Here is a 12,671-nt window from a genome sequence, read left to right as displayed (position 1 = left end):
AAGGGCAGATAAAATATAAGTCAATTAGCAAAGATATTTTGAATATCTATTATGAGCAAAGAATTCTATTAAGCAAGTAAATTGAAATTAAATTGAATGTAATTAAGTAACTTATTTCAGTGATGAATCTCACAGACATAATATTGAGTGAAAGGAGCAAAATGCAAATAGTAGATAGTCCATGACTCTATTCATATCAAGATCAAAATAGAGAAAAGTAATTGTGGTAATAGAAGTCAAAATAATGCTTACTATAGGAGAGGACATAAATGAGGATGAGGCATTAGAAAGCCTTCAGGGCTGGTGATAATGTTTTATCAGTTGATCTTGGAAGTTGTTACATGAATGCATATAGACGTCAAACTTCATTTTTTGCGCTTTACAAAATGCATATTCAACTTCAACTAAAAATAATTTTAACTTCTAAATTTAGAAAGTCAAGATCTTACAAGAAATTTCTGCTCTTGCAGACCATAATGCCAATCTTCTGTAACTCCACTTTCCCTACTTTCCTTTTGACTGGGGTCTCTGGACTTGAATGGGCCCATGCCTGGATCTCCATCCCCTTCTGCTGCCTCTATTTCACTGCCCTTTCTGGAAATACCTTGATCCTGTTCGTAGTGCTTACTGAGCCAAGTCTTCAAGTGCCCATGTACTATTTCCTCTCCATGTTGTCCACCACTGACATTGGCTTATGTATCTCTACATTGGGGACAGTACTGGGAATATTCTGGGCTAATATCCAGGAAATCAGCTTCAGTGCTTGCTTATCACAGATGTTCTTCATTTACCTCTTCACTTTTATGGAATCTTCGGTGCTCCTGGCTATGGCCTTTGATCGTTTTGTGGCCATTTCTAACCCTTTGAGATATGCTACCATTCTAACTTATGCAAGGATCACACAAATTGGTTTGGCAGTCATTACCAGGGGGACTGTTATTCTGACACCACTAGTCCTGCTTCTTAAGCGTTTATCATTCTGCTGCAGCCATGTGCTCCATCACTCCTACTGCTTCCACCCAGATGTGATGAAGCTGTCATGTTCAGATACAAAGATCAACAGTGCTTTTGGACTAACTGCAATTATCTCTACTGCTGGAGTGGACTCTATCTTTATCCTGCTTTCCTATGTCTTGATCATTCGCTCCGTTCTCAACATTGCATCCCCTGAGGAGAGGAAAAAGGCCTTCAGCACCTGCATTTCTCATATCACTGCTGTGGCCATATTCTACATCCCTTTGATCAGCCTGTCGTTTGTTCACAGATTTGGAAAACATGTTCCACCCTATGTACCCACACTCATTGCTAATGTATACTTGCTCATTCCACCTGTGATGAATCCCATCATCTATAGCGTGAAAACAAAGCAGATTCAAAAAGCTATGCTCAAACTTGTATGTTCCAAGGGAACTCACATTTAGCAATTACTGCTACTATAAAGATCTATTTCAAAGTCAGTGAAAATTCATCACAAAATGGAGTTATAGACCTCTGTAGTTTTAGAGTTGGATGGAACTAGACATTATCCAATTCAAATATCTCTACAATGTCGTTAATCTTACCTAAGACAGTCTTATCTTTTCTGCATCAAAATGCTAATTCTGATTCTCACTACCTGTCAGTTACTCCATTCCTGTAGATGACTAACTGACCTCCCTTCTCTATGCTGTTTCTGTCCAAAAACACCAGCCATTCTCTTTGAATTAATTTTCCAAATATCCAGCTCAAAGAAAATTTAAAAACAAACTAATAGGCATCGCTCCCATGTTTATTTCTCAACTACTGACTAAAAGAAACCACTCTTGTCTATGATAAAGTCCTCCACAGTTTAGGTTTAACTTTTCTTTAAAGTTTAATTTATCTCTTTGTCTTCTCACATCCTCTGCAGTCTAAGAAAACCAGTCTGCTAACTGCTCCATCATGTATATGGAACTTTCCTGATGGTGGCCTTTACTGTTGACTCCACTTCAACCTTGACACCCACTCCTCCACCTTGAAATTTTACTCACGTGTCAAGGCTCATCTTGAAATATCTTATTCATTAAATTTTTCATGATTGCTCCAATGATATCTGATCTCTCCTTCCCATAATTTGCCTTTTGTATTGCTTTGTCTGTATCTTTTTTTGCCTTTGTGTATTATTGGCTGTGTTTTATATTTAAATTTATATTATTATCATTATCATTATTGCTTCCACAAGGCTGTAAATTCCCTACATTAAAAAAAAGAAGGCTTGATTTTCTTTGAAGCTACTACAATACCTAGGAGAATACTTTTCACATAGCAGACACTCAATGATTGTTGTTGAACTGAACACGATAGACTATCAAATAATCTTTCTGTACAATTTCAGTGGTAAGTCATTCAATTCAATATTTGGCAATGTACAGCATAAGAAATTTCTCTTATAACTGATCCTAGTTTTTCTGCCTATATTTTCTAGCATTTGATCACAGCTCTGACTGTCCAAACCATATAGGGCAAGGGAAATTTTAGAACCAGAGATTACAGTCTCAGATCTTATCCCACTTTGCATATGCCCCAATTTAACTAAGAATAATTTAAGCCAGTTTTTTCATGAATAGATGGCTTCCCAGAATTAACAGCTATCATGTAATTTTTTAAAACCTTCCCTAATGCCAAAGACAAAAACTAATGAACCATCCTCAAATGCTTAATCATCTTTTGCTCCTGCATCCAATGAATCTGTATTTCTTGCCTATTCTGATGCCACAATCTCTCTTCATCTTCACCCTTGGACTTAGTCTAGAACACTAAAATCTTTAAACTAAATCAACAGTTTCCTTACAGGTTTCTAGATCTCCAACCTTGTACCTTTTCCTCCTTCTGTTTTCCATAAAACAATCAGAAAACAACTTTTTAAAAGGCTTTTAAATTAATTTTATTTATATGAGAAATAATAAATATGCTCTCATTAATAAAAGGTTTATAGAAAAGCCCAAAGTCCTCCTTGATATTATCCCTCAAGTCCAGTCTTTCCACCTTCTCAATAGGTAACCACTGTATAAATTTGATTTTTACCCTTCCTTTTTCTATGCATTTATATCCATTGATATTGAGAAATAAAATTTAAAGTAAACTTTATCATTTGTATTTCAGACAGCAACAGAATTTCCTAGGGGCATTTTCCTATTATTTTAACAACTACATAAAACCAACAAGAGAAATGTGCTCATTACTCAGAATTCCTATGTATCTTCCTCTTCCTTCATATCTCCTATTCAACACCTTCTTAGTATTAGCCACATGTGGTTCCAAACCCCACTGGCTAGTTCTCTCCACATCCAGAATGTCTATTTGGGAAGGTAGTTTTGGACTGCTACTTTGTATAGACATAGAAATGCTGTGGAATGCTAGCTCTAAGAATTACTTCTGCAGACTCACCTCCCATCAACCATAGTCACTAAGTACCCTACCATAATTACAGTAGTTCATTGCCCAGCTTGATGCCTTGGATTTTGGCACTCTAATTTACCCCACCCTACTTCACACATTCACTTCTTTAAAGAGAATGATAAGACAGTGACTCACTTTACCAAACGAGGCATCACAAGCTCAGAGTTCTGTGGCCATAAAAATAGAATGAATAAAACCAAGGACATGACAATCTCAATTTATATTCTTATTCTTCATTCAACAGCAACATGCATCTTCCATCTAGTATGAACTAGGTATTGGGGCATATATTGAGACTAAAAACATGAACAAGATTAGCTTCTTGCTTTGAGTGAGCTTATTGCTTAGTGAGGCCTATAACTTATGAAGATGTAATTTCATTAAAATATTTATTATAGATATACCCTCTTTCAAGAAAACTTAGTAAATGACATAAATATTGAATAATTCAAATTACAATGAACTTTAAATACTAATCCTACTTTACTGCAACCATGGTGTAAAATCAAAAATCACCTGACAGAAGGAAATGGGAAGAAGCAAAACTAAAATGATAGAAGGCCGCTTGGAAATGAGAATTAATAACACAGTTTTATTATTAGAATTAATAATGTAAGTCAATGGGAATGTAATATTCACTACATAAAATTTTAATTGATATTCCAATTTTGATGAAGGTATCTTTAGTCTGTGAAGTATTTTCTAATGGCTGATCCATAAGAATTATTGTACAGGGAAGGATACATAAAAATTGACGGGGGTCTTGTTGAAAATACAGATACCTGGTACTTCCATGCAACGGAATATTATTTAGCGCTAAAATGAGATAGCAAGCCACAAGAGGACAATGAGGAAGCTTAGATAGATACTAAGCGAAGGTAGTCAATCTGAAAAGGCTGTATATTATAGAATTTCAATATATGACATTTTGAAAAAAGGAAAAACTGTGGAGACAGCAAAAAGATCAGTGGTTGCCAGGAGATTGGGAAGAGGAAAGGATGAATAGGTGGAACACAGAGGATTTTTAGGGAAGTGAAGCTATTCTGTATGAGACTATGATGGTGGATACCTGTAACTATACATTTGTCAAAATCCATAGAATGCACAACACCAAGAGTGAACCTAATGTAAACTATGGACTTTGGGTGGTAATAATGTGCCAATGTTCATTCATTGATTGTAACAAACTTACCACTTTGGCGGGGGATGTTGATAGTGGAGGAGGCTGTGAGTGTGTCGGGAAGAGAAGAGTATTGGAACTGTGTGATTTCCACTCAAATTTGCTATGAACATAAAAACTGCTCTAAAAAACAAAATCTATAAAAATTCAGAACCTGAACCCCACTCCCCAAATACTTTGTTTTATTAGTTCTGGGATGAGGCCTAAGAATTTCTATTTATAACAAGATCCCCAGGCATATCTAGTACTCAGTCGACTTGAGGAGCCACTGAGCTATAACAAGGTACAACTGTATATCTCTCTGTTTGTTTATTATCTCTAATCTAAAATTTGTTTGTTTTGCTCTCTGTCTGTGGGGGGAAAAATAATCTTTGAGATCTTTCTTTCTGTGGAATAACTGTGTCTAAAATTCCAGAGTATATAGGATAATTTCAGTGATCTCCTTCCCAAGGCAGGTGTGAAAACTATATTTATACACTTTTCATGTTTGTCCAACATTTATATTTTCCTGGCGTATATTTCAACATTAATCACAGCAAGTTAAAAAGAAAACAACCTTAGCAATTGCAGTACATTAAACCACATGGGAAAGCGAGTAGATTAGGCATGCAGAGTGACTGCAGCACAAATGCAAAACCAGCAAATGCTATTGGCCAGAAAGATCCCTTAGGAATAGGTTTGCAGATGGGTAAATGACTCTCCTGGCATGGGTTCCTCATAGATAACCTCCACTCTGGAGGCTGAATGAGACCTCAGAGATGGGTCTCCTCCTCATCCTCTTCACTTGATGTCAGTACAGGGGCATCAGAGAGGCAGTGTTTATGCCTTAATGTTAGAAGGTTGATGTGGCATCCTTGCACAGCAAGAGATTCAGTTTCTTCAGAGGAAGTGTTTCTAAGAGGAAATTATAAAATGACAGCCGTGCAAACACAAGACACTGTGGAATTGCCTTTGCTTTAATAATTTACAACAATAAAGGTCCTGGATTTTTGTTGTTTTTAGCACTGCTTAGAAATAAAAAAGAGGTTCTTTGCAATGTACTGAATCTCCATTCTGAAAAATTCATAAACAGTGAAATTCTGAAAATTAAAAAAAAATCAGTTTATGTGGTCAATTTAAATCTTGCTGGTATTCTTTAAATTAGATAGAATATCTACAATGTTTTATGCATGGGTGTTAGACATGGAGGATCTGGCCCAAAAACTGAATTTGACTCATCAGTGTAGAATTCTACCATAAAAAACAAGAACAATATTCTTTAAGTGAAAATATAGAATATGGGATACCTAGGGTCATATGCCCAAATCCTGGCATTGAGATTCGAAGAGACAAAGAATTTGTTAAAAAATAATAGAGATCCGGGGCCGGCACAGTGGCGCAGCAGTTAAGTTTGCACGTTCCCCTTCCGCAGTGCGCAGTTCGCTGGTTCGGATCCCGGATGTGGACATGGCACCACTTGGCAAGCCGTGCTGTGGTAGGCGTCCTACATATAAAGTAGGGGAAGATGGGCACGGATGTTAGCTCAGGGCCAGTCTTCCTCAGCAAAACGAGGAGGATTGGCAGCAGATGTTAGCTCAGGGCTAATCTTCCTCAAAAAATAATAATAATAATAATAATAATAGTGATTCATTGGTACTAGGGCATGAGATTTTAGTTCTTTTTCTGATAGTGGGGATGATGCTGCTCCATCCAGAATAATGGACTAATATTCTTAAAGAGATCGAGATATTCAAGCCAGGCTGATAACAAATAGATGCACTTGAAGCCAATTAACTGAGATTAAATATGTCAAGAATGGCTATGAAAATGAGCAAAGGTAATCAAAGCATCCATGATTCAAATTCATGATTCCAGGAGACCATATTACACAACACACATTATAAATTTTACCAGCACTCTTAATAATTTAGCATGAAGGAAATAATGGTTTTTCCATCTCTCCTGAATATTGACAAAGAATTAAAATTTAAATAGAGCCACAAAAATCAGGAAGTGAAAAACAAATCTATCAAATATCAAGTGTTTGAAACTCTAATACATGTACATTTAAATGACTATTTAGAGACAAGGAACAATGATAGCGTATGGTTATGGAAGGGGAAAAAATGACATGAATACTTGACATTTTAGTAATTCACACACATATGTAACGCAAAAGTTTATTTTTTAATGTTATTCTACCAATTTCACCACATGGAGAAGCATTGTTATGTAAAGTAGTGGAATTTCCACCAATTTTGAACTTACCCATGTAAAATTCAAATCCTAGCTTTTCCATTGTATGAAATATTGCAATTTCTCTAAGTTTTACCTTCTTTGATGAAAACTTGGAATCTTATAAGCAATATGATTTTTAAATTAAGTGAGATAATTGATGCAAAACACATAAATCATGTAAAGCCTGACACACTGTGGGATTCTACAAATGATGTCTTAACTACCTGAAAAAGTAACTGTCACTATTATCATCTCCAATTTACCAATGAGAAAATAGCATCAAATACATTCTAAGTCCTTGATACCAAAATTGTGTTACTATTGTAACTTCCCTCCCATTTCACACTATTAGTTAGAGTTCTCTAGAGAAATACAACCAATAGGAGATGATGGATAATTAGAAAGAGAGAGAGGTAACAAGATTTATTATGAGGAATTGGGGTTCACATGATTATGGAGGTTGAGATGTCCCACAATCTGCTTTCTGCAAGCTAGGGATCCAGGAAAGCCAGCGGTGCAGTTCTATGCCAAATCTGAAGGTCTAGGAACCAGGAAAATTCGTGGTATAAGTACCAGTTCAAGGACAGGAGAAGAGCAATGTCCCAGCTCAGCATTCAGGCAAAAAAAGAGATTCTTCTTTCCTCTGCCTTTTTGTTCTATTTAGACCCTTAATTAATTAAATGAGGCCCACCCATGTTGAGGAGGGCAATCTGCTTTACTCAGTCTCCTGATTCAAATGCTAATCTCTTCTGGAAATACCCTCACAGACACACCCAGAAATGGTGTTTAATCAGATATGTGGGCATTCTGTGGCCCAGTCAAGTTGACACATAAATTAACCATTAGACACCACACACATCCAAATCCATTTCTTGCCAACTGTACTTAGAATTTAGGTCTTGATCTAGACATCATTATTTATTGGAAACCATTCCTTATGACCCATGATGAGCTTCTTGTCCACTTTATGTGCTCTCACAGCATTCTAGATGTCCTCTTTACACTCTATAATTCCATGTTAATTGTCTGTGTCTCCTAGTCAACTAAGTATTTTTAGGATCAGGGACATTGTTGTCCTTAACATTTAATTTCCCATGCCTGGTCCACAGTAGATGTGCAATATATATTTGCTAAATGACTGGATGAATGCATCCATCTGATTTTCTGTGCTTGTGCATAGACAAAATGACTGTTTTGTCATGCAGTATTAGAAGCTCACTACTGCCTGTTTCTGGCTCATTCTATGCATTAGAGCACTGCTTCTTAAAAAGAGCATCTTAGAAGCTCCCTCCTGTTGGTTCTAGGTTTGCCCTGTGTATGGCACACAGATCAAATGTAATTCTTCTCAAATATAATACTGCTTCAGCCATGTGAGGACAACCATGTATTTGGTCTTAGTTTTCTCTTCTCCTGGCTGATTATAAACGTTATAATTTCAAAGTGCTCTTTTTTAGTTCATACACCCATCGCTATCCCTTCAATTCACCTTAATAGGTATAAGACTAAAAATTAATTAGTCGCTTTTAGGCAACTAGAAGACCATGTGACAAAATTAATCTCATTCTTTGGAAGGAACTAAAAGATTTCTAAGTTCCTTTCCAATCTAAAATTCTAGGCTTCTACCTCACTCTAAAATGTTATAAATGAAGACATTTAAAACCAATGTCGTAGATGTCCTTAGAAGAGACTTCCAACACCAAAATTGTATTTCTTCTTGAAACTTCCTGCTGCTACTTTCCTCCCATGAACACTGGTTTTAGATATCAACTTTCTTGGGTTGTTATTTTTTTAATTAAATCAGCCTAAATTTGTATTAGAGTTTCCAGTCATAGGACATTATTTTTCTAATATCACATTTACCTATCTTTCTATATGTATAACCTTTAAAATGTTCTTCTAACATTACCTGATGAACAAGAGATTTTTATTTTTAGTTTCACATATTAGTTTTTGAATGATGCCAGAAAACTGGGTGAGAAATTGATTTTATTTTATTTAATATACTTTTCAATCAAATAATTATGAAGTCAATGGAACACGATTCACCTTATAATCAGCATAGTAAAAATTCCATAATCACTAAAGCACACACTTGAAATTTTCTGCCTGTGGGCCCTTTCCATAATCTCTCATATGTTTAGGACATTAAGTCATACTCACAAGCCTATTTCTGTGGTGTCTTTTTAAACTTCAATTGCATAGAATAAGAAAAAAAATAATGGAGATTATCTAATTCAATCTCCTTAATATTAACATTAAATGGCAAAAACAAAAACGTATGGCTATTTTGTGGTCAAAGTCGAACTGAGCAGTCTCACATGCAAGATATGTTGGGATCTCAGTAGCCTGTGAGACCAGCAATAAAAGTTGAGACTCCACAGGATTAGCAGCTGGGGATTAGTAAAAAGGTAGTCAACAATACAATAAGTAGTCACAAGAGGTGTCACAAAGATCCGGCACCAGAATGTTAGGAGGCAATATTGTGTCAGTAAAACACAGCTGCACGAGTATATTCTCTAAATCAAGTAGTCGGAGGCATCATAATTCCTAATGTTCATGAAGGACCAGTGGAGTTCCAGTCAATGACTGCGACTATGAGGAAAGCATGCAGTCTTCAAGATGCCAAAGAGAAGAAAATTTAGAGTATTCAGACACCATCACATTGGCTTAGTGCCGATTCCAGCAAGACTTTCCAGTATGTAAGGTGACTGGGTCACAAGAGTTAAGTCAATATGGGAAAGGAGAAAGTAAGGAGAAAACTTACCCAGGGCCTCACCTACGTAACAGTAAGTCTCAATTCGGATGCTGCCTTTTGATGGAGCTGAAAACTCAAATGTGTTATTTAACTCGATGAAAACATTCTCTGTAAATGTGCTTTTCTGAGGCTATGGGTAAGTAAAAGGTGGCAATGATTGCAGTGACACTAAGTTGGAGAGGGAAGTACTAATATCTGGCCTCTGTACACTCAGTCCACTTTTAGCTCTGAAATTGAATACAGTTCCCTCTGAAAGGACTAATTGCTAAAGTTGATGTTACAGAGAATTTTTTTTTAACAGTTATGTATCAATATAACTAAAGTGTCCACAGCTAAGAAAATAAAAAATCAAGATCAGAAATGTAACCCTAGACTAGAAACAACCCTCGCAAGACAGGGGTAAGATCCATTGACCAAGAAATAATGAATAGGATATTTTGACTTGTATAAAATTATTTGCTTAAACAAAATTATTTGCTGAAAAGGCAATATATCTTTAACATGTATGATAAAGTTCCATGATAATGCACTAGTATTAACACAAATATTCAACTATTATTTTATTTCTAATTAAATAATAAATTTTACTTTTGAAAACTAATGTTACTTTGAGGTCTCCATTAAATTCTTGGTAATTTCAGATTATCTTCATCCAATTCTCCCTTGTGTGGGGAGTGTAATGAAGGGGAAAAGAAAATGCTCAGGGTCAAAGCGGAAAAAGACAAAAAATATCCTTGAGACTTAAAAAAAAAAAGACGGTCCATTCTCTAACATGAATCAGGAAATAGCCACCATGGAGGGAAGCTCAATACAGCAAAAAAGAAAAGAAATAAAAACTGGGGAGCAAAAGGGAGAGATACAGGCCTAAGAATAATCTCCAATTTGATTTATTTATGTAACTACAGTTAATAGAAATCACAATGAAGTTGCTGAATGGTGTTTTCATTTCTCATTCTAGGACATTTTTCTAACACAATTATTCTTCCATAGTAATCATGTCATCTTTTCCTAACATCACTTCCTCTTCTCTGATCTTTTTCCTGAACAGGAGCTCCAGAACTAGAAGCTAGCCATGCCTGGAACTCCATCCCCTTCTGCCGTCTCTACATCACTGCTCTCTCTGGGAATGGTATAATCCTATTTGTCATCATCACCAAGTCAGGTCTCCATGAACCTGTGTACTATGTCTTCTTGATGTTCTCCACCATCAACCTGGGCTTGTGAATTTCCACACTAGTCCCCATGCTGGGCATATTCTGGTTCAATACAAGGTAGATCAGTCCTTGCCTATGTTGTTCAAACATGCTTTATTCAACTCTTTACTGTCGTGGAGACTTCAGTGCTCCTGGCAATGTCCTTTGACCACTTCCTTGCCATGGATAACACATTGAGATATGCTACCAACCTGACTGATTCCAGAATCATCAAAGTGTGTTTTTTCATCCTTGTCAGATCCTAATGTCTCTGGTCCTGCTTCTTATTTTTTTTTTAAATATTGGCACCTGAGCTAACATCTGTTGCCAATCTTCTTTTTTTTCTTCTTCTCCCCAAAGCCCCCTAGTACATAGCTGTATATTGTAGTTGTGAGTGCCTCTGATTGTGCTATGCTGAACGCCACCTCAGCATGTATTGATGAGCGGTGCCACGTCCACACCCACACCCAGGATCCAAACTGTCAAAACCCTGGGCTGCTGAAGCAGAGCCAGCAAACTTAACCACTCAGCCACAGGCCGGCCCCCAGGGCCTGCTTCTTAAACATCTATCCTTCTGCCAAAGCCACGTGCTCCATCATTCTTACTGTTTCCATCCTGATATAATCTAGTTCTCACGTTCTGACAATAAGATCAACAGTGTTTTAGGACTTACCATCCTCATAGTTACTGCAGAAGTGACCTCCATCTTTCTTCTTCTCTCCTATATCCTGATTATTAAGATTATCTTGAGCATTGCTTCCCCAGAGGAGTGGCATAAGGCCGTTAGCACTGGTATCTCCCACACAGGTTCCATCGCCATCTTCTACATCCCTCTCATTAGCTTGTACTTTGTCCGGAGGTTTGGGCAAAAGGTGCCTTCTTATGAGGACACTCTTATGGCCAATATGTGCTTGCTTATTCTGCCAGTGATGAATCCCATTACTTATAGTGTGAAAACCAAGCATCTCCATAGGCCATTAAAAAAGTCATCTTTCTCAAGGGATCTGAGTCTGACTGTAACAATTCTGCAATAAAATCTAATCCTTATTTATCACTTCCAAGACCTAGGTCTTAATCAATATGATCTCTTCTATCAATGACTCAAAATCAAAAAAACTAGGAGGGTGGGTTGGATGGGTGGCAGATGCAGAATGGCAGAAATTTATTTTTTATTTTCAATACAACTATAACTAAGCTATGCTTTAGCATTGTGCAATGAAATATTCTAATATTATGGATGTGTTAGTAAAGTTTTGAAAGCATGAATGACAATGCCTAAAATGAACACTTTGCCCGTTAGATCAATCCTCCAAAATTATACTTAAAATAATATATTTTTTGACCCATTTTGTTTTCTTAAAGTATAGATAATAAAGAGTTATTTAGTTCTGTTTAAACTTAGATTAAATTAGACCCTGTTATCTATTTCTTCTTGTGTATTATTAATCACCATTGATTCATTCATTCATTTACGAAGTGGCTCCTGTTGCCAGGCAATGCACAATATGATAGGGTGGCAGAGACAAACAAGATATTGTCATAATTAGTGAATTATGCAGATAAGAAAGCAACCAATCAAAATCTGATGTATATGTTATATCTTGCAATATACAGATGTAAGCAAAAAGAGTAATAAGAATATGTAAGAAGAATGTTTAACTCCACCTAGATCAGGAAACCATCACAATGTGTTGTTTGAAATATAAAGTCAAGAATTGGAGAGATCAACTTTCAGAATGGTAGCTTAGGAATAAGGAGATCTGTGGACACTTTCTCCAGGAAAACAATCATAAATAGTGAAAATTATATTTAGATATAGGTATAAACATTGAAATTCTCTGGAAATTGCCCTAAGGGCATACAGTAAGTGAAAAACCATTAATTCAAAAAACTCTATCATATTACTATA

The 12,671-nt window shown here is 36.3% G+C and overlaps 1 protein-coding gene and 1 pseudogene across 1 annotated transcript; both read left to right on the top strand.

The window, feature by feature from the left end:
• Window positions 1-476: 476 nt before the first annotated feature.
• LOC106831603 (olfactory receptor 51F2-like) lies at window positions 477-1,421 on the top strand. The gene has a single exon (XM_014841909.3). The coding sequence runs from the start codon at window positions 477-479 to the stop codon at window positions 1,419-1,421; it is 945 nt and encodes a 314-aa protein (XP_014697395.3).
• Window positions 1,422-10,564: 9,143 nt separating this feature from the next.
• LOC106831604 (olfactory receptor 51F1-like) lies at window positions 10,565-11,796 on the top strand (annotated as a pseudogene).
• The last annotated feature ends 875 nt before the right edge of the window (window positions 11,797-12,671 follow it).

The sequence above is a fragment of the Equus asinus genome, chromosome 20 (assembly GCF_041296235.1).
Source record: "Equus asinus isolate D_3611 breed Donkey chromosome 20, EquAss-T2T_v2, whole genome shotgun sequence".
Taxonomy (NCBI): domain Eukaryota; kingdom Metazoa; phylum Chordata; class Mammalia; order Perissodactyla; family Equidae; genus Equus; species Equus asinus.
Note: the sequence above shows the minus strand (reverse complement) of the source record. Positions and strands in the feature narration are given on the sequence as shown.